This window comes from Rattus norvegicus, chromosome 3, assembly GCF_036323735.1.
Source record: "Rattus norvegicus strain BN/NHsdMcwi chromosome 3, GRCr8, whole genome shotgun sequence".
In the NCBI taxonomy this organism is placed as follows: domain Eukaryota; kingdom Metazoa; phylum Chordata; class Mammalia; order Rodentia; family Muridae; genus Rattus; species Rattus norvegicus.
In genome coordinates, this window is record NC_086021.1 from 65,402,225 (window position 1) to 65,423,927 (window position 21,703).

General features: G+C 46.0%; 1 protein-coding gene across 3 annotated transcripts in view; it reads right to left on the minus strand.

Moving 5' to 3' along the window:
• Pla2r1 (phospholipase A2 receptor 1) overlaps nt 1-20,238 on the minus strand; it is a 129,834-nt gene extending 109,596 nt beyond the window's left edge. The window contains exons 1-2 of one of the 3 annotated variants that reach the window (NM_001100837.1): nt 19,864-20,111; nt 1,608-1,985 (exon numbers count right to left, since the gene is read on the minus strand). In NM_001100837.1, coding sequence (NP_001094307.1) covers nt 1,608-1,985; nt 19,864-19,981 — 496 coding nt within the window. In that variant the 5' untranslated portion in view covers nt 19,982-20,111. Of the gene's footprint in view, nt 1-1,607; nt 1,986-19,863 lie in introns of those variants that run through there. The other 2 variants (XM_039104480.2, XM_039104479.2) reach the window with 2 other exon arrangements.
• Nucleotides 20,239-21,703: the final 1,465 nt, after the last annotated feature.

Genomic DNA, 21,703 nt, shown 5'->3' on the forward strand with positions numbered 1-21,703 from the left:
GTCAGGCAGTTACCATAGCCTCATCTTGTTCTTTTAGGAGATGAAAGAGAAACAGGAATCAATATTCCTGGCATTCCAGGTCTCCAGCAAAGGCATTCTCAGAGCCCCAACCCACCTGACCAGTTTCTAGTTCCTGTTTCTCAACAAGATGGCCATGCAGAGCAGATCTGCTGATTGCTTGGTTAGAGTACTGTAAAAATCCATCATCCTTGGCCACAGTGGCAATCAAAACCACTCAGGATTCAGCTGGAGATTTCTAGGATGGCGGGGGTGGGGAGTGGGTGGGTATCTAAGCTATAGTCAGTGAAGTCATCCGGTCTTGAGGGTCAGCTATGGAGATTTCTACACTGTCTGGCAACTGGCAAGGGCCTGACTGAGTTCATAGCACATTGTCAAGTTTTATAGGACATTTCAATACAGACATTGTCAAGTTTTTAGAGATATTTCAGGACCTGGCCTTTTATCTCTCTCAGTCCCCTGTTTTTCACTCAATAGCATGGGTGTTATCAGCAGGGGAAAGAGGGCTAAAATGCTAACATAAAGCGAGCATCAAATTGTGAGAATTGTGTGTCTGTCAGCATGCCGATAAAGCTCCTGCTTTATTACAGTATACAAGCCCAGAAAAACGTCTTAGTCTTGGCCCTAACTTCACTCACATCAGCGACAGAAAGTCCTGCCTTAGGACTTAGGGCTTTCTTGCTGCACTTCTAACCCTGAGGAGAAGGACCACGTCTGTCTGGGCCTTCGTACAAGTGCCTATCACTGCGTCTGAGCCATAGTCAGTGCTCAAGAAAAAAAAATGGGTGCCAGATGGATGGATGAGTGTACAAATGACTAGGTCGGTGGAGGGGCAGAACATGGGTGTCAGCGTTTTACCGTGTAGTTTTATTTCTGTATCTTCCATTCTTTTTCCATTTAAAAAAAATGCCAAAAAGTAACAGAACTGTAGAAAGTGAAAGTCCCCCTATAAATCATGCCTCCCCAGAATCCATGCTTGGTGCGCAACAAATAACCCTTGACAATAGTGTCTCATTTATCTTCCAGCACCTTGTAGCTGTCATGTGGATGACAGCCAGGCTTACAAGGATCTGAATGCCCCAGAGGTGCACCCCCAGGGTGGGGCTGAACTTCCACAGTCAGAGAAGTGGTGTCACGTACGGGTGCTTCACACCTGTCAGTGCAAAAACCTCCCCTTTCAATGTGTTCGATTCTACCCCCTCCCTTGATCTTCGTATCGAGTCCCAAAGTTAGTTAGTATTTTCCTTTGGTATCTTTCAATTCTGAGATCGTCATCTCTTTAGCACATCCATTCCAAGATTCCAATAATCCTTTTACTATAAGCAAGGAAGCTTCTAAAATTTTCCAGAAGTCTCAACACGGCAGGCTCAGTGTGTTCCTTTTACATGATAAGATCCTACTTCCTATACATGTGTATGTGAATATATATATATATGCACACATATTTACCTATAGATAAATATATAATTATACTGTAAAAGATATATATGTAAAATTACATGTAGAACAGATATGTACATATAAGTATATATGTGTTCTTATTTGTGAAATGCTATCTACATATTCTGTACATCGACGACTACATTTACCTCTGTGAAGATGCTCACAAATGTCCCCACCACCGGGCATGTAGGCGCTCCACTTATGGGGTGTTTTCTTTGCCACCACCGTGCTGTGGTTCACCTGGACCTTGTACTGGAGTGGGCCCACGATCGTCTTCCTGTCACAGAGCCATCTCAAGGAAATGAGAGTGGAATCACATTCATAGAGACTTAATGGTCGTTTCAGATCAGATATGTTCAGGCCTAGGCAGCCGCTGGCTCCCACATTAAAGAGGTGGTTGTCGGAAACCCATTTCCACAGCATGTACTCGTTTGGCTGTGTGCAGTTCTCCAGGGTCAGTACGGATTTACCTGCCTGAATGCAAGTCTTTAGGCTCTCGCTCTGGATAATGAAAATTCCTTTATCTGTAACAGAAGAAATGAAAGACGTGGTATGCAATTTTCATATATAATTAGCTAGGGCCATGATGATCCCAGTGTGCGCATCTAAGCCGGGATAAGTCACAGCTGCCAGTCATCCTGCAGTCGAAGGGTAGAGTCCACCAGAAAGTCTTCATTTGCATAAAATAGTTTCCTAGCAAGCAGAAGAAGAGTCCTTATTGGCAATACTGGGAGACCACTGACCTAAGGAGGCTCCTGCGCATGGCAGACCAGGGTTTCCTGACAGTCAAACTTCTTAAAACACTCAGAGAGCAGTGACAGGCAAGAGGGACCCTGGGTGTCCAGGGTGTGGCCATCATTTATTACTTTGTTTCTTTCCTTAGTGTTTGGGACAGGATAGTTTACTCAAGAGTCATGGAGGTAAAAAAGATCTCAAGCCTCGTCTTCCCGCAGAGAACCACAAGGTAATGACATAAACGGAAGCATCTCTGCGGCCCTTAGAGAGGATTCGGGGCTGGTGAGAGTTTAACTCTTGCTTCTGCAGGCTGCTTTCACTACAAAGCCATCGGGAGGGGCATGTGAAGGTGGACCAGCCAATATTCTTATCAGGAGCACCTAGCGAGCGTGCAGCCAGTGGCCTCGATAGAACGCCTGATAACCTAAACACAAAAGGGGCATGGAGCACAGACGCAGCAGCGGAAAGCGACACATGACAGGACGTTCCCCTCCCCACTTTGGATCAGTCTCCTGGGAAGAAGCCGGTAGAATCCAGCCAGAGAACGCTCGCCGACTGGCTCGACTTCAGAACTATGTGCACATATCGTCACAGTATTCTTAGGACAATAACGCTATCTTAGTTCTTATCGAAATTCAGTAAGTACTGATTGGACATGTCAGCAGCTTAAAGCTCATGGCAGCTGGGCGTAAAATGGCCTTATCTCAGAGTGCCTGTGCATATCCATGGGTTCATTTGTCCTCCCCTTAGGCAAGTCCCCAGATTATATTGTACTTCTCATTTATTCTTTAAAACTCTGAGGGGACCTTATCAATTTCTTCTAAACGACTGGGTTTAGAGCAGCAAGAGTCCTAGCAAAGGCACAGAGACAAGTAGAGCCACAGAGAGGTTTGGAGCAGTGTGGATGAGCCCCCTAACACAGGGGACGGAGGGGTTAGTGCCTCCTTTTGGGGGAAATTCTTTTGGTTTCCTCCAAAAGGGATCACACAGAGAGCTGATTCATTTATAGCAAACCAAAATCATTTGAGACTCTGTTAAAAATCATTGTCAATGTATCAGTGAAAGTTGTGCCTCATTTAAAAACTGATAACTTTTCTTATAACCTTGTGCTTGAGGAGTTGTTAGGGGTCAGAAAATGCTTCGATTACTGTGCCCCGGAGAGAAGAGAAGGGAGTGTCGATGGCGTGGGTGGAGAATGAATGCATCTAGGGGAGATTTCATTTAGATCAGGAAATTTGTTTTGCTAATGGGAGCCATCTGAGGGTGGCTATTAGTAACAGTCATTCAAAAATCAAATCCATCTCTCATCAGTGTGATGTGGACTTCAATCATTAACCTTCCCTCTAACCTTTCTTTTCACCATTTCATGCCTGGGCTCAATGCTAGTCTTAATTTCTGCCGTAATCTGCTAATTGCTTTCTAGCTAGCTCAGAGTCCCATTAATTTTTCAATAACGGATAATTATTCTACTGTGATCGTCCTGTAGCTGAGCCCCTATCTGATGCACCTATTCAAATGTATCCGGCTCTGGTTTCCACTGACTGGTCCTCACGTATCTCTGATAAAAACACTGAGTCACTGGGTAAGAACTCTGGACACAGGTTGTGTATGTCTGGATCAATGACTTGGCCTCTGATAGCCTTACTTTCCTGATTTGAACTGGGATTGTGTACACCGTGAATCTCAGAAGGATGTGAAAGACAGACTCTTAAATAAACCCTGCAAAACTCCCACAGCCAGTGAGAAGGCCCCAGGAAGCATGTCTTAGTAGTACTTCTCAGACTTTTCAACTCTGAGCGGTAGAGCCCACTGTAGACCTGTAGATCTGTGTGTGAAGTTCTACTCTGAACGCCTGCAGAAGACTTCTTTTCTTTCTTTTTTTTAAACATTGTCAATGGTAAAAGGTTTACTTTCACTTTTGTTTTCATCACATGCAGTGGTGGCAAAATGATCCTGGGATATTACGGAAGACACATAATCTTCAAAGCACCAGATTTTAGAAAATCCTTGTCTCATATTTTCAAGTACATATGCAATTGTTATTAAGACTCCTTATGTTTTGTTCTTCCACACCTCCTGCCTGTAAAGAACACACTGAAACTTCAAAACAAAACAAAACAAAACAACCCCCCCCAAAATAAACAAAAATAAGACAAATGCTGGATGTGAATAACAGTATATTCGTGGCAGGATGAATAAGGGGACAGGGAAATTGTACATCACCTAGACTTGAGGTGAAAAAATAATGTTTTACATTTCCAAATTGTGGTGGTTTATATATGCTTGGCCCAGGGAATGACACTGTCTGGAGGTGTGGCCTTGTTGGAGTACCTGTGTCACTGTGGGCATGGGTTTTAATACCCTTGCCCTAGCTGCCCGGAAGGCAGTCTTCTAGCTGCCTTCAGATGAAGATGTAGAACTCAGCTCCTCCTGCACCATGCCTGCCTAGATGCTGCCATGCTCCCACCTTGATGATAATGGACTGAACCTCTGACCCTGTAAGCCCCCCCCCCCGCCCCCAGTTAATTGTTGTCCTTATAAGAGTTGTCTTGGTCATGGTGTCTGTTCACAGCAGTGAAACCCTAGCCAAGACACAAATCAATACACGTTTAAGAGGAAAGAGTTGCAGAATTAGGGATGGTAGAGTCACACCAGTGATCACTAAAATCCTTTCCAAAGCATAAAAATGCTACCAGATTAGCATGCTCCATGCTGCCGAGTTCTGGGAGCCATGATGGCTCCATGGCACGTAGTTTCAGGAAAGTGCCTGGATGTGTATTTTAAAGTAGGTCTGGCTGACCTACTTGAACAGACGTGCTACCTCTCAATAAGCCGAGCTAACAAAGGACCCAAGCCACTTCCCCAACAAGCCACATTCAGAAGTAGATCCTAATATCTCATATCTCTATGACTGTCCAACCGGCCCTCTACTTATTAGAGGCAGAGTCTTGCTGTTTCGCAGGCTGGTCCTGCACTCCCTCCTGCCCTAGTCTCCAAAGCACTGGGGTCACGGCAGGGAGTTACCACACCTGGCTTCCAGCACCATCAATCTCCACAGATTCACTAACAGCAAAACGGCTTTCCAGTGGACCACGAAGAGACCCACGGTAAGCATCCCTGTTGCTACTGTGTGCCCATAATAGTTGTCCCTAACAACCATGTAATGTGGAATGAGGTCACTAACTAATCCTTGGTGCGTGCAGTTGTTGGGTTTACAAAAGGATGGAAATCGAGTGTGGGAGGAATCAAGATTGATTATCTATGTCAAGGATATCAGTTCTGCTTGAACAGTGATTAAGTGATTAATGAAGTACTGCCAGAATTACTAAATCTCTTTGCAGGCAAGTGTTAGGTTCTTCCCTTCCTAATTATAAATTTGGGTGCTGAAGAGGTTATGGATTACTAGGAGAAATTTATAAGCTAATTTACATCTTTTTAAAACACAGGCTGACTAGTCCTCTCTTTCTGCCTCTGAGTTTCTAAGGAGTGAGAGGGGAGCTCTGCTCTCAGCTGGTTTGCTTAAGCTAAGGTGCTGTTCTCATGACTGACTACCTGGGACAATCAATCGCGCACTCCTTCATTCAGTAAGCACTCATTGGTGGATGCCAGCCGAGGGACAGGCCTGGAGGCCAAGGGATTGTTAGTCTGTCTATCCCTGGAAACTCAATCCATGTGTTCTCGGGGCTTGAGAGCTGGCTTAACTAATGTCATAAAGGAAGTCTGGTCAGTGCTGAAGAAACACTATCACCACGGTTACACTCAAAGTGAGTCTGGAAAAAATAAGTAATTAAAAGAAAACCAGGATCAAGAAAATAGATCACGTAAAAAGACACTTAACTGAGCCTTCAACTGCTGTCAGTAGGAAGTAGATGGGACTCTTACATAACAAGCATGTGTGGACGTGTGCTTGCCCGTCTCTGAACTGCACTGAGTAGAACCTGAGTTCAGCAGGGAGACAAGCTTTGCCCAGACAGGTCTGGAGAAGCTATCTAATTGAACCATTCATTCATTGCCTTTTTTTTTTTTCCCTTCCCATACTCATTTTCTGCTAGGATATGAGTTCGAAGTTTACTGAGGACTGTACTCTGCTGGGAATTTATTTTCATATATCCTGTCCAAACATTGAGAAAGAAGAACCGAATGGCTAATAGATGGCACAAGCAGACACCTTGAAATTTCCAACAACAGAGGTTGTGAGTGACGTGCCGGGAACCTGCAGATGGAAGGCTATTAAGTCAGGACTAAGTGACTTATAGCTCAAGGCCAAGCTTATATTTTAGCTCACAGACATCCAATGTGGTAGAAGACAGGGCCAACGGGCATCATTCTGATCTGGAATATCAGAGAATCACAGTCCTCATATTTTTCACTTGAGAAATACTGACCAGGCACCTAATATTTGTAACCACAGGTATGCACTGGTCCCTGAGAGGAGAGCTGCCTCTGCTCATCAGATAGAGTCAGAATAGCAGGGGCGTGACTCAGTAGGTACACTGGTGGCCAACAGAGGAAGCTTGCAAAGAAGATACCCAGGACAGGGAGAGTGACACTAAAGCTTAGAGATGATGAGGTCAATCAGCCTTTGAGTGACGACAGCACAGCTGTAGAGAAAATTTTGGCAGCAGGAGAATGTGAAGTTAGAATGACTTTGTTGTGCTTTGGGGTCATTCTATGATGATCTTGATTTTATTAAAAGAACTTTTATATTAAGTGTATTATATGGAAGGAAGCTTTTGGAACAAGACACAGATGAGGCTGTGGCTTAAAAGATGACCTAGGGTTAAGCAGACTTCAACAGAAACATTTGTTGTGTGCCCAGCATCATTTTAGGTGACCAGACAATGAAAGACCAATAACCATGTGCCTGCCTCAGAGGTTCTGATTCAGGTGGAGCGAGGCGGTACGGGAATGGGTTTGAGGAACAGTCTTGAAGTTATAATTGTGATCGAGAATTGGAGATTAAAGATATATATGCAGGTAGTCAGGGAGCCCCACCAAGTGGGGAAAGAAATGGCAGGATTGGGTTATCGACGGAAGGTAAGTGCTATGGCATGGATAGGGATGAGTGTTTTCCAATGGCTCATGTGACTTCCTGTCTTGCCAGTGTCCCCGCTTCTGCCATTGCGAAGCCATCTGCAATGACCTATCTGCAATGACCTAGTGACCTCCTTTCTAGAACCCAGCAGGTGCAGGTGCCATGCTTGTTGTTAGCCTTTTGTCTAAGCTCCTCCCCCCAGTTACCTGGTAACAGCCAGGTGTACCTCAGTCACTGTAAAAGGGGCTGCTCGCTTCCCTCTGCTCCCTCTTGCCTTCTCCCTTTGCTCGCCCTCTCTCCCCATTCCTCCCCACTCTCTTTCCACATGCTCATGGCCAGCCTTTACTCTACACTCCCCTCTCTCTTCTCTCTCTGCCTTTCTCTGTCTCTACTACCCTTTCAACTCCCCGCCCCATGCACTGAATAAACTCTACTCTATATGTACTGTCCTGTGGCTGGAACTGCCGAGGCACTCCCTTCCCCCACACCTGGCTACACACCGAACATTCCTTCTCTCTTCATTTTTAGAAAACAACACTGGTGAACCTCTAGAGCTGTGAACCTAATGAGATAAATTGCTTTCTAACCGGATGGCCTTGGCTATTTCATTACAGCAACGAAAGGCTGAATGTTACATGACGATTCTGGAAATGTACATTTAACAGGAATTCCTGAGAAGGATCTGTGTCTAGCTGTGAATAGAACAGCTCCTGGGATAAGTCTCTGTGTCTACATAGACCGATGAATAGAATCCAGTCTCAGTTTTGTGCACAGATTTAGAATTTTCTAATTACTTTATTTTGGACTAGTTATAGCCTTTTAGAACAGCCACTCCTTGCTCCACTCTGTATCTGAATTAACACCTCAGAATATTAAGTAAAAACCGCTTAGAAGCCAGTAATTCAGCAGAACACTAGCTTCCACCAATCCAAGAGCTAAGGTTATGTCCTGGGCCTGTAGAATAGCTCCTCTAATCTCTTTGGTGTATCCACCAATGTATTTTAAAGTTTCCCTGACTTGTGGCTTTCTTTGTCCTGTAAAACTATTTAAAAAAGAGAGAGAAAGAAAGAAAGAAACCAAAACAACCAAACAAAAACATGAAACTGCTTCCACTTTGGAAGGTGGAATTTGCAGTAACCTAATTCTGTGTTCCTAGGGCCATGGTCACTCAAAATAGCTCCAGAATAAACTATCTCTTGTACCTTCTAAGATGAGAATCTTTACATCCACAGGTACTTAGGCTGGCTAAGTTTTTGGCTTGATGTACTCAATAGCTATCAGATTCCTCCGAACTCCCTTGATTTCAGCATGAGAGGCTAGGAACTAGATTCCCCAAGAGGCAGACAGATAGGGAGAGGGTCAGGACATAGCTAGCTAGCTTCTTCACCCTCTTGACCAGAGACAAAAGCGTGGCCCAGTAAAACAAAAGCCTTTGCTCACCCCAGCCAGGAGGGCCTCTGCTATGGACTGGCCCATCAAGTTCAAAGCGTATGAAGACCTGTTTACTAACAGTGTCTTTTTCAAACTGACCAACCCTAAATTAGGGGAGGAAGATCCTTCAAGGACTTAGATAAGGAGGGGTGGGGGTGGGGAGTGGCTCTCACCCCTGATAAAATTCTTTCTCTTTACCAACTGACAGCTGTTTGAGAATTTCTCAGCCGTTATCTATCACACAAGAGACTATTCCTGCCTTTTCATTCTTTAACCACCAGAGAAAATGAACCCAATCCAGACCACTATGCAGTAACAAGAGAGTATAGCAGCCATCCTCCTATTGCCAACCTGTAGGAAGTGTCCCTTGAGACCCTGCCATTGGGACCCTCCTGGTTTTCTCTACCTGTCTTGAGTGTCTCCTGCTTTAGACAGCTCTTCTCTTAGAAGCAACCTCATGAAGATTATAGAGTGGCCAGGGATGCGTTTGAACTGTTAATTCTCTGCCTCTAAACTAATTCTTAGCACTTTTAACAAACAAGACTTGCAACAAATAACCAAACAGAATTCTTAAGCAATCCTGTGCCCTGGCAGCACCGTAGGCATGTACAGCTCTCTTGTATTCAACAGGCCACACGGTGAGGAAGTTGGCCTCTGTGGTGCTCAGTGATAAGAGCCCCGCAAAGAAAGTTCCAGGGCACAGTTCACATCTAGTGCAACGCTTAAGACAACCTATTAAGAAGTCACAGCTTGTGAATTAATGTCAGTCTCCTTTCCCATTTTTAGTCTATCCACCCAAATATTACCCACTGGCTTCAAAGGGGGCCTGAAGCTTCTCTTTGAGTCAGTTCAGTGTGTGTGTGTGTGTGTGTGTGTGTGTGTGTGTGTGTGTGTGTGTGACAGAGAGAGACAGGGAGAGATAGACAGAAAGAGAGAAAGAGAGAGAGAGAGAGATGTGTGGTGTATACATGCACACTTGTGTATGCAGGTACCCATGGAAGCCAAAGGAATTGGGCGGTCTTGCTCTGTCATTCTCAAATGTATTCCTTTGAGACAGGGTCTCTCACTGACCTGGAGCTGGGCTAGAAGCCAAGAAACCCCAGTGATCCTTCTGTTTCTGCCCACCCCACTCCCTTTGTGCTGGAGTTACAAGAGCACATGCAATCATATTCTTTTCATGTGGGGATTTGAACTCAGGCCCTCATGCTTGCACACCGAGTGTTCTTGCCAGTTAACATGTCCCTCCAGCCCCTCTGACACAATTCCGGGGGTTAGTGGGGATGGTATCTCCCTGTAACTAGTCTGAAGGTGGGAAGCTTCTCTCTGGAGAGGTACTCACTCAATCAGCTTCCTGGATTTGGATTTGTCAGCAGCCCATTTAGTAAAACCAGGACCTCAGATGCAGCTGCATGGTTCTGACTCTGTAGCAGGAAGGGGTTGAAGCAACCCCCCTCAGTGACAGAAGAAATCTGGTTCTCTTCCTTAGGACTCTATAAGCCAGAAGTGAGAAACTTCCCACGCTCACACCAAGGGCCTCTACCCGGTCCTCCAAAGAACAGATACACAAAAGAAGAGGGAGGGAGACTTTCCTTTCCATGGCTCTCTGTTGAAAGTGTACATTTTATCTCAAAACTTTTGTGTTTCTTTAACAGTCCTTGGGTTCCTGTTAACTGCCTTTTATTAATCAATTAAGTTACTTAAGTACAAAAGCACATACATACATACATGCATGCATGTATGCATACATACACACATACACAATACATACATACACACATATACATATACACACATTACATACATACACATACATTATATACATACATACATACGTTTAAAAAAACAAACACAAAACACAAAACTCCAATCTTAGCACTTCCTTCTCTCCAAGCACTGTCCTTGATTCTGAGGTGTCTTTCGTCTCCTGCTGCTTGTGAACCTGAATAACCCCCCTGTCCCCAGGCCCACAGGTCCCCTCTTGCTAAATCTCTACTTGTTCCTCTCCCCTTTCTCTCTAATCTCCCCAAGCCACAGCTTCAGGTTCTAGGAGGCACACAATACCCTTTGTCACAAGTGGGGAAAAATGAAACCTGGCTTAATCAGCCCCACTGGGCACAGTTCTGTGAGGCTTCAAATTGCTGCCTACCAACCCCTGCAGGTGCATTAACCATTTAGACTGCTCTGGAGGATCTCAGCCATGCAGACTCATTCTCACACCCCACCCCCGCCCCCAGTCAGGCTCTTCACCATGATTTTGTGTCTTACTAAGAAGATTTAAAACCGAGCGAGGAACATTTTTTGTCCTTTTCGTTCTCGGTCTATCCCTGCATCATTTTGCTTCCATTTAACTGGAAGGTACCCAGCAGACATCACTGGGGTGAAAACTCACCATTCACTGTGGTTCTGTTATTTTCTTACGGGCCCATGTGGAAACTATACCGTCTTAGTCACGAGGGAGCATGCTTACAAAGAGCAAGTTAAGGCAGGACACGGTAGGGCTGACATGTTAAACTCCCTGCCTGAATGCCTGCATGTTAAGCCCTGGGGGAAGGGACCCAGACTGAACCTAGTAACCGCACAGAAAGCAACCCCACCATCAATCAGAAAGGCAAGGAGGCCTCTCTAAAGGCAAACATATTTACACTGAGCTCTCTATCCTGCACTGCATCAGGAGTGTGGCTGTTTAAAACCAACGAAAGCTCCCAGGGACTAAACCACTAACTACCCAAAGACTACACATGGAGGAACCCATGGCTACAGCTGCATATGTAGCAAAGGATGGCCTTGTTGGGCACCAATGGGAGGAGAAGCCCTTGGTCCTGCCAAGACTGGACCCCCCAGTGTAGGGGAATGCCAGGGGGAGGGAGGTTGGAAGGAGAGTGGTTGGGGATGGGGAACACCCTTATAGAAGAAGGAGAGGGGGAACACCTCATAGAAGAAGGGGAGGGGGAAGGAATAGGGGGCTTATGACTGGGGAACTGGGAAAGGGAATAATATTTGACATGCAAATAAAAAAATGTCCAATAAAAAGAAAAGTCCATGTAAACTCGAGGTAGGTGTTTTAGAAAGCAAATACAATGTGATGTTTATGGTGGGCTATTGTTTATATCTTTTTTTTTTTCCCCTCTTCAACAAATGTGGATTCCTGGAACAGAACTCATGTCATGAGCCTTGGTGGCAAGCATCTTTATTTGTGTGTTTCTGTGTAAGTGTATTCAAGTGTGTGTGAGTGCACACGTCCCTGTGAGAAGACACTGATCCCCGATGCCTGGAGTTACGGGGGTTTGCTGGATGCCTTGCTTGTTACATGGGTGCTATGGCCACAAATAGAGTGGCCTAACCAACAAAAATTTATTTATTGTTTTCCTGATTCTGAAGGCCAAGCTGGGCAGGGTTGGGCCCTTCTGAGGCCCGGAGGGAAGGAGCCTCCCTCATTTGCTTTAGGTCACCTTCCTGACTCTCCTCATCTATTTTTTATGCATATTTTACCCGAAATTCACCTGACTATGAGTTCACCACTATACAAGGTTACAGCCATGATAGTCAACTCTCTTTAACTTGTTTCCCTTTGGGGGGAAAAATCCAACCCCCACTTTTTCCCTCCCTGAATAAGTTCTCATTCTTAGGTGCTAGGTATCAGGGTTCTACCATATGATTGGGGGTTGAGAACACATTTCAAAATGTAACAGTCCCCACCTGTGAAGGTTTGAGTAAAAAATACCCACCCCAGACTCAGGTATTAGAATACTTGGTGACATTATGTGGAGAGAGGGGTACAGTGGCTTACTGGAGGAGACATGTTACTGGGGACCAGCTTTGAGGGATTGGAGCTCTGTCCCACTTCCAGTTTCCTCTCTCTTCTTTGTTTAAAGTTGAGGATGTAATCTCGTGGCTTCCTGCTCTGGTCTCCAGCTGCCACGTCTCCCTCACCATTGAAACCATAAACCCAAATAAACCCATTTTTTTCTTAAGTTGCCTTTGGCCATGGTATTATATCACGGCAATAGAAAAGTAACTCGTACACTGTCCTTTGTATTACACTATTTGCAGGCTCCAGTGCAAAATGAAGACGTGTGTCTCCAGCTAGCCACAGAGAAATAGCTGTCCTTCCCACAGGACCCCAAAGATCACACTCCCAATCCCATAATACTCTTGACACACACTTAGTATCTGGACTGGACATAGGTGATCAGCTCTCAGTCTTCTTAGTGTGTGAGGTGAGTTTGCTGGCCAGTGGGGAGTCCACTCTCAGGACCCAGGCAGAGCGCTTTCTACCCCACGTAGATAGCAGCAGTGGTCCAGGGGACATACCAGGGAGGGGAGTGTCACGAGCCTGTCCCAGAGAGAAAAAGCTAGGTGAATTGGGTCCTGAGCCCCTGGCTTATTCTCCCATGTCCATCAGACTTACATAAGATACATAAAGTCAAAGATAAAAAGTATTAAGACCCTGGACCATAGAGCATTAAACTATGTGTTGGAGGCCCTTCTGAACACGGAACTCCAAAAACTACCCTTGATGAACCCTTCCCTGATCTTCTTTGATCTAAGTTAGTGCTGTGGGGAAAAAATACTATCAGGCTATACAACACATGCTTGAGTCTCAGAGAGAATCTGCCTTGGATTCCCCAATTGTATAATGGGGTTAATTCTAGTGCTAGCATCACAGGCACCTGATGGGGGATACCCTTAGTCATGTGGTTCACTTCGACAACATTAATAAAACTGAAACAAATCTTAACTTTTGGATGTAAGGACTATGAGAAAAGATAGTGCTCACTTTGAATTTCCTGTTTATTTTGGGCCTTACAATTTCTCAACACAGTAATTACATACTCCTTTGGAACAACAGTAGTCTGGAGTGTATCATAAATTATCAAGTCATATCACCACTCACAGATGTAGAAAGCTCTTGCTTTATTTAGTGGCCTATCACAGAGCTCACTTTTCTTGAGTGGCTTTACTTCATAGAAATACTGTAGTTAAACTAATATTTATAAGGTGCTCTTTGGTTTGTTTCATTTTTTAAAGTAAAATATTCCTTTTCATTTCCATCAATTCAAGCTGTGATTTATGTTCTTGGCTATGTGCAGAACATCTCCTAAAAGGCTTTCAAGGACAGTTTCTGAAAGCATTTGGAAGGAACAGTACAGAGATGTCTCAAATCTGCCACTCCGATAGATTGAATGAGGATTCTCTAGGTAGGTGTGAATTCAGAAGAGATCTCAAAAGCACTGTGGTTTCAGGACACTCAAGATAAAGAAATGAAGTGTCAGGTCAAAGAACAGGAACTGAGGAGAAAATGGGGCTACCTAAGTGATTTAATCTTTCTGGTTATAGGTTTGGAACCTGTTTTGGGTGATACTTGTTACTATGACAATGACCAATGGGAAATGAGATTAAAAGCTTAATGAAGAAGAGTTGAAAGGGCCAGACAAACCAGAAATATATGCTAATATGCAAACTAAGTTCGATAAAGAGCCAATCAGAGGAGGTGAGTGCAGTAAAGAGCCAATCAGAGGAGATGAGTGCAGTAAAGAGCCAATCAGAGGAGGTGAGTGCAGTAAAGAGCCAATCAATCAGAGGAGGTGAGTGCAGTAAAGAGCCAATCAATCAGAGGAGGTGAGTGCAGTAAAGAGCCAATCAGAGGAGGCAAACAACAAAAACACGAAGGGAGAGATGGGCAGAGATGAGAGAGATGGGGTCCAGAGGGTTGGAGTGATTTGAGGCCAGGGAAAAAGCTAAACCAGACTGGTCATGCTTTTGCTTAAATTCCCAATCTCCAGATTAGGAGAATGGCATATTGCCTAAGGACATAGAAGTTGCCTAGAATGGTGTGTAAACAAATAGATTTAGACATTTTTGCTTTAAGAAAATATTCACTTGTACATATGGGATATGAGAGCAAGGTGCTGCAGACAGTAAAAAAAATCTACTGATTGTCCTAGGGCTAAATGGAACCTCATGTTCCATGTATGACGTAGGAGAAAGGTGTATCTTGCCAATTAGTACCTCGGTGTGATGATATTCAGTGTGGGTGCATGTAAACCAGTACAGAGTCCTCTCCAGTGTTGGGAACTACTAAGATCTGGAAAGAGGGCATTTCAACCTCTGTATCAGAAATGGCGCAGTGGGAGAACCTCGGAGCTCTGACTTGGCCTCCAGTTTGTGACTTTCGGTCTCCCCAAAAGCTCTCCCAGGTGGCAATCTCTCCTCTCTTCCTCCTCTTTTCCTAACACAATGATTCTGGCAGCAGCAGGCTCCTCTTTGTTCTCTTCATCTGGAAAATCTTTAATTTCTAAACTAATACACCAATACTCTAGCCCAGTGCTTTGTCTACTGACGGCTGTACCTATTAATGTAGCTCATGGAATGAATTTAGCATCATAACCACTATGACAGAATAGACAAAAGAGTGTAGAGTAGGAAAAAAAACCCACTATGATATATTGGGCAAGGGCATCTTTTAAATGAAACATTTAGACATAATACTGTGCATTGTGGTATGAAATATTTCTGTGAACATTAGATTCTTGGCTCTGGCTCTAGTATTGCTCTAAACAGTTGGTTTCTTGACTTCTTCTGCTTCAACTATCTCTTTTTACTTCCTGTCCAATTTCACGGCTGCTCCTGCAACTACATCTTCCCAGGAAGGCATGAGGGCTGCCACTATCCAGAATGGATAAATCTCCCAAACTTCAAATTCCCATTGTCTGTTACCCACCCTTTCCCAAACTTCCTTCGTTGTCTCCTTTTACTTCACTCATTTTAAAAGAAGAAAAAAGTAACCATATTTTAAAATTCACACTCGATGCTTCCTGCTAGGACTGACTTAGCTCAACCTTAACTTCCTAGATGATGTCTTTACTGGGCCAGTGATCGGGGTGGGGGAGGTGTCCCTTCATTCCAGTGGCCAGCATTTTGGTGTCTGCACAAGATGCTTGTGTGCCCGACACTCGCCACAGTGACCTTAACAGACTGGCCCTTTTCTTTGCACGTAAAAGCGACTCATCGAGAACTCTCAGCCCACTGAACTTCGACGGTGGCTGATACATGGTTCTATGGCTTTCACATAAAATATGACTTGGTCCCCTATCTCCCTTTCCCCATACGCCAATTCACTCTTTATCCGTTAGGGCAGTGAGAGCCCTTTGGTGGGTCCCAGCTCTTCAGGCCAGTCTCTCCTCTGCAGGCCTTCAGCCCTCCACTCACTGCTTGGTGTCTTAACACCTACTCTTCTGTTTTTCAGTTGTTTACCTTTCTGTGTCTTCCTCTGGTTTCCTGACTTCTTGGAGCCAGTGTCATTTAGTACTCTTGTTTTTATATTCGCAGTCTTGGGGTGTGCCGCTGATGCTGCTGGCTCTGAGCTCACATCCTCGATCAGTGCTTCTGCTCACCTGACAGATTCTATTTCTACACAGGTTTCAGGCAGGCCAGAAGCACCCAAGAATGAATGTCTCAGGAATGACAATAAAGAAGGGGAGGAAGGGTGCTGGAAAATAGCACAGCTTTCTGTCCGTCCATGGCCCCACTGAGAATTCACAGGTCCCTGTGAAGTTGAACCTCAGTTGCCCGCAGAGGCCTTCTTCCCCTCTCTGCTCATTTCCTTTCTCCCTTACCACGCTTCCTAGAACCACCCCACACAATGCACACTGCCATAGACATCTCAGGGACTGCCTTCTAATGAGCCCCAAACAACACAGGGGAAGAGCGCATAGCGTTTATCAGAGAGACACCAGGGAGGCCTTCGCCATCGCTCACCGCTCTTCCCCTCCACCCACCTTGCTTCACTGTCCTTCTTTAGGCAGGAGCCATGGTCAACTGATGCCCCATTTTCCTTTGCGCTAATTGTCCAGAAGAGCCCCCTCAGTCTGATGGAGCTCGCTACACTTGGAGCTCTGGGGAACCAACACCACAGGAGGAAGCTCTCACTCTGCTCTGATCAGAGCCACTTTACAGTTTGGCCTTCGGTGTGGTTTTCACATGTGTTCATTCTCAGGTAACTTCCTTTAGCAAAGGCTTTGCCTTTCTCTCCCCAGGATGCTCTGCTCTCTCTTCATCTTCCCTTTGCCCTCCCAGTATCTGGCGTGTGTCCGTGAGTGGTCAACCTCACAACCGGACACAGCCTAGAATCACTTGAAAAGGGAGTCTCCCTTGAGTAACTGTGTTCATGGCGTTGGTCTTCGGGTATGTCCATGAGGCATTTTCTTGATTGATAATTAGATAATTATGGGCCTAGTCCACCATGGGAGATACCTTTTCCTGGACAGGTGGTCCTGGAGCATATCGGGAAGTAGGCTGAACCTAAGCCAGCCAGCGAGCAGTGTTTCTCCATGGTTCGTGTATTGAGGTCCTGCCTCGACTTCCCTCAGTGATAGGTTGTGACGTGTGTAAAAGCCAAATAAACCATTTCCTTCCCAAGTCACTTTTGATCAGAGTCGTGTATCACAGCAACAGAGAACTAACCAGGGCAGTGGGGTTAGCACGTTTTAGATTAGAACGTGCTAGAAGACTCAGTGAGGGGAAGACAAGCACAAAAAGCTCCTTGGTTTAGTCAACATGGAAGTGGAGGACGGGATCTGTCAAGAGTTGGTGCTGAGGATGAGAAACGATGGACACAGGGTTGTCAAAATAGTCCTGGCGAGAGGAAGAAGCCGTGAAGACCGTACAGCTAAAGACGACACATGCCATTATAAGGCTCGACGTTTTACAAATGAGGCACAGAGAGTAAGTGACTCATTCGAGGTCTTGTAAATTTCATATCCAGGCTGTCCCTGAAGCTCAGTGATCTCTGCTGCTGTATGATACAACACTTAACTGATTTCCCCATAGAGATTACTGCATACGATTGAAAGAACACATCACTCCCAGGTGTACCTGAGTGCACAGAACGATGTTGCGTGTGGAACCTGTTAAGCATTGCTATAAATCTACTCTTAATGGGTATACAACTAGACTGATTTAGCCAACGATGGCTAAAGGTAAATCAGTGTTGTGCTGAAGCAGTGAGAAATGGAGGTGTCGCAAAACACGGCCAAGCACATTGTAGCCGTTCCCTGGTTCCTGCACTTGAATATATGAACTTTACTTGTGTTGACCAGTTTTATGTCAACTTGATCCAAACTAGAGTCATCTGTGAAGAGGTTACCTCAGTTGAGAAAATGCACCTATAGATCAGCCTGTGGGCAAGCCTGTGGTACATTTTCTTAACTGATGATGATGTGGGAGAACCCAGCTTCTTACTGATGGTGCCTCCTTTGTCTGCGCTGTCCAGCCTCTAGTGCTTAAGAAAGCAGGCCAAGCAAACAATGGGGAGCAATCCAGAAAGCACCCTTCTTCCACAGCCTCTGCATCAGCTCCTGTCTCCAGGTTCCTGTCTTTCGTGAGTTCCTGCCCTAACTTTCCCTCCATGATGGACTATAATCTGTGAGGTGAATGAAATAAGCCCTTTCTTCCCAGAGTTGCTTTTGCTCATTAGTGTTTACCACAACCATAAAAGCCCCAAGACAGAGAAGTAGACAGCATCTGGGTGTGGGTCAAATCTTGGGCACTGCCCTGGTGAACCCCCAGCAGCAGCTGTGACCAGAGCAGCTACAGCATCGCTAACCACTGCACATCAGGCACGCTAGGTGACACCCACGGGGACCACAACCGTGTCCTCTGCTCTAGACTGGGGTGCAGGAGACAAGAGAAGCCTCCGGTCTTTTCCCCAATACTAATATTTTGTTTTCCATCCTTGCTAATGAAAACTCGATTTCATGCCAGTCTACAGTTCACTTGTAATTCCGCTGGTGCAGGTGATGGGGTCAGGAAGAGAGTCTGTGTGGTAGTTAGTACAGAATGCCCATACTTCTAGCACATCAACCGCAGTGCCTGCATTTGAAGAGTCTCAGGGCCCACAGTGTTGAACTCGGGATTTACAGGCTGTACCTGGAGAGTTTGGCAGGCAGCCAGTGATTCTAATTTTCAAAGTGCCCTTGATTGTGGGAAAGAAGGCCTCATTAGCCACTATCTCAGGCCAGGATTTGGGTCTGCCAAAGATAGAAAGGATTAGCTCACAGTGGGTGCTGACCCTGACTGGGAGGATCTCGGATCATGCTTCTGGGGGCTGAGTCCCAGCTAGTCTCACAAAGCTGCTACCCTTTCCTAACACTTGAGCCCAGGCAAGACCTCGATGCTAAGATACACAGTGGCAAACTGCAGGCTGTGCATGCTTGCCCATGCGTGCTTAGAGTGAGTTCTACTTAACTGAACAATACCTAAGAGTACCTTGGTGAGCATAAAGCCCTTGAAGGGTGCTCCAAAGTACAACCAAGAAAACAAAATCTTAAAAATGTGTGCATACGTTGAAGGGAAAATAAAAGAACAAAGAACTGGATTACATCTTGTTTTCCAAACATATTCCTAGGACAGAGCTCATGGGAGCTGCTAGGAGGCTCCTCTTGGTTTAAGGCCACCCTCTTGCCTTTTATCATTGCATTGTCACGCATTCTGGGACACACCTTTTATGTCTCAGAGACTCGTTTCTGAGTTGCTCCTTCTGGCTTCTGGTTTTTTCCTTGGGTTTCCTTATGTGCTCACTTTGGGTCTTACTGTATGTGGGTTGCTGCTCAAACCTATGCTGAACTGTTCAGTTTGTACCCGTGTCTGGGGCTGTGTAACTTAATTTTCAGTGGTTCCATGAATATTATAGATCCATTGCTCAGCCTAGAGAAACCGAAGAACAGAAGGTAGCTAGTGTCTGTACAAATTCCATCATCCCTGTCCACCCCACTGAGAGACTGGCCTCAGTGCCCACTTCCCCGAGGGGCGTATCAGACAGGCCTGTTTTGGGGTTATCTGTAGGGTGTTTTACACACGTGAGTCAAGTTCTCCCTTTGGAAGGGAATCAAATGAGACATCTTTTGGTCAGCTTTATCTGAAAAGTTTTAATCAGCCCTTGTAAAGTTTGCATTGCATTTTGAAGCTATTCCTAAATCCCATAATCTCGAAAGTTTAGAAAGCAAGACCCTGCCCTTACTGTGCCCTAATTTGAAGGCCAAGAGGATGTGCGGAAGGGACTGTCCGTCCCATCTGCCCCCGGACTGTACACAGGCAACCACAATACAAACTCCCTTGTTGTTTGTCTTGCTCAACCCCTACCCGTTTCCCGCCCCGAATCCCGGGTGTCAATCTGCCCCCACCCCGGCCCTGGGGACACTCACCACGCCACTCGAGGGCCAGTTCCTGGGTGTGGGTCAAATCTTGGGCGCTGCCCTGGTGAACCCCCAGCAGCAGCTGCTGGAGCCAGAGCAGCTGGAGCATCGCTAACCATTGTGCCATCAGGCACGCTAGGTGACACACACGGGACCACAACCGTATCCCGTGCTCTGGACTGGGGCGCAGGAGGCAAGAAAAGCCTCCACTCTTCTCGAGGACCACGCTACCCCGGAGCCCTAGAGATGAACTCGCCTCCCGTGTCGCCACAGTGTGTACACTTGTGGCTCTGGGCGTGGAGACACAAATAGCGGAGTTTTCCCCGCCCCGCCCACACGGCCTTGGGGAGGGAGCAGGAAGAGGGGCCGGGCCCTGTGCCTCTCAAACACTCCTGCCTTTTTGGGATGAGGAGAAAGCAGGGCTAAGGTTGCAGCGTGACTTCCGCTCCACGAGCGCTCTAAGTTCTCTCTCTGGCTTGCTGCAGTCCCAGGTGACGCTGGTGCGCCCCTCAGCTGCCTGGGTGAGCGAGCTGATCCCCTCCAGGAGAAGAAACCTGACCACTGGGTTTGCAAGGGTTTGGCTGCCCGCAGATGAGTCGAAAGGGCTGCCGGGTGAACTCACGCCCGGGATGCCTCTGGAATGCAGAGCACAGGAGACACCTAGGGGCCCAACCTGGTCTCCAACATTGCTCCAGAGTAACTAGAAGTCATCTCCAGTATCCAGCGTTATTCTCATTAAAAATGCTTCCGTTTTTTTTTTTTTTTTAAATCAACTTCATCTAATCAAATATCCCACACTGTAGAGTTGAAGAACCCAGTCAGAAAGGCCCGTGACTGGATTTCGGTCACTCCTTAACTCAACAAAACGTACTCCCTAAATTAGTAGACAACAACAAATGAGTACAAAACATCAAGCTGCCCAAACCCTGACCAGTCACAGTCTTTCTAACTGCTCACCTTCCCCACAGAATAACAAGCATTAACTGTATTGGAAACATTCGATACATAAGAGGGCCGTCTGATACAAGGCCCTTGCCTAAGCAAGCCCTCGGCATAGCCTATAGAACAGAAGAGGGAAGGCAGCAAAAGGGAACCTGAGGTATAGGAGGACAGGTGATGGGATCTTGGAGGACCCTTCTTTCTTAGGTATTTTGCCAATCACGAAATCAACAATTAAAGGTGCTACCGTGCCAGACTCAGGAAATGTGCCTCTGCCTAAAAGACATAGCCAGGAATGAAGGTTGGAGCGAGATAGGGGCTTAGTCTTGCAGGAACCTGGGCAGTTCGCTGGTGGAGGATAAAAAAAGCCTTGAGCTCTGTGAGCTAGCAAAATATGTATACTTCAGCCACAGCGAGAGTCTTAAGAAGTCCTGGGATTGGAGGCATCAGGTTCATGGCTTAAGGAAAGATGTCTGGTTGTCCTCCAAGAAGAAAATTGAAGGATCAAGGCTGGAGAGGAAGATGAGTTTCAGTGTGTACCTCAGAGAGTCTATGCCATATTGGTATATGCAGAAGTCAGCCTCTTTCCTGACAATATGACAATATGCAGAAAAGGCATGTTGTGAGAGTCATGGTCTGTAGTCACCAACACCGACTTTCTCTCTGTTGGCTCCAGAAGCACATTACTGTGGGAATGTTGCCCGTAGTGGGAAGACTCAGCCCTGATTAAGCTGACTGGTATCAGTTGTGGCAGGCAGGTGCAATCCGTGTGGCCTACTTAGGTAACCAACTTGGCTGCTGATATTAGTCTCTGGAGGGAAGCAGGGCAGTGAGACCAAAGGGGAGCGAGACAGGAGGAACTGGAGTGGGCTCTGACGGTCATGCCATAGGAGAGGCTGGCTGAGATGGG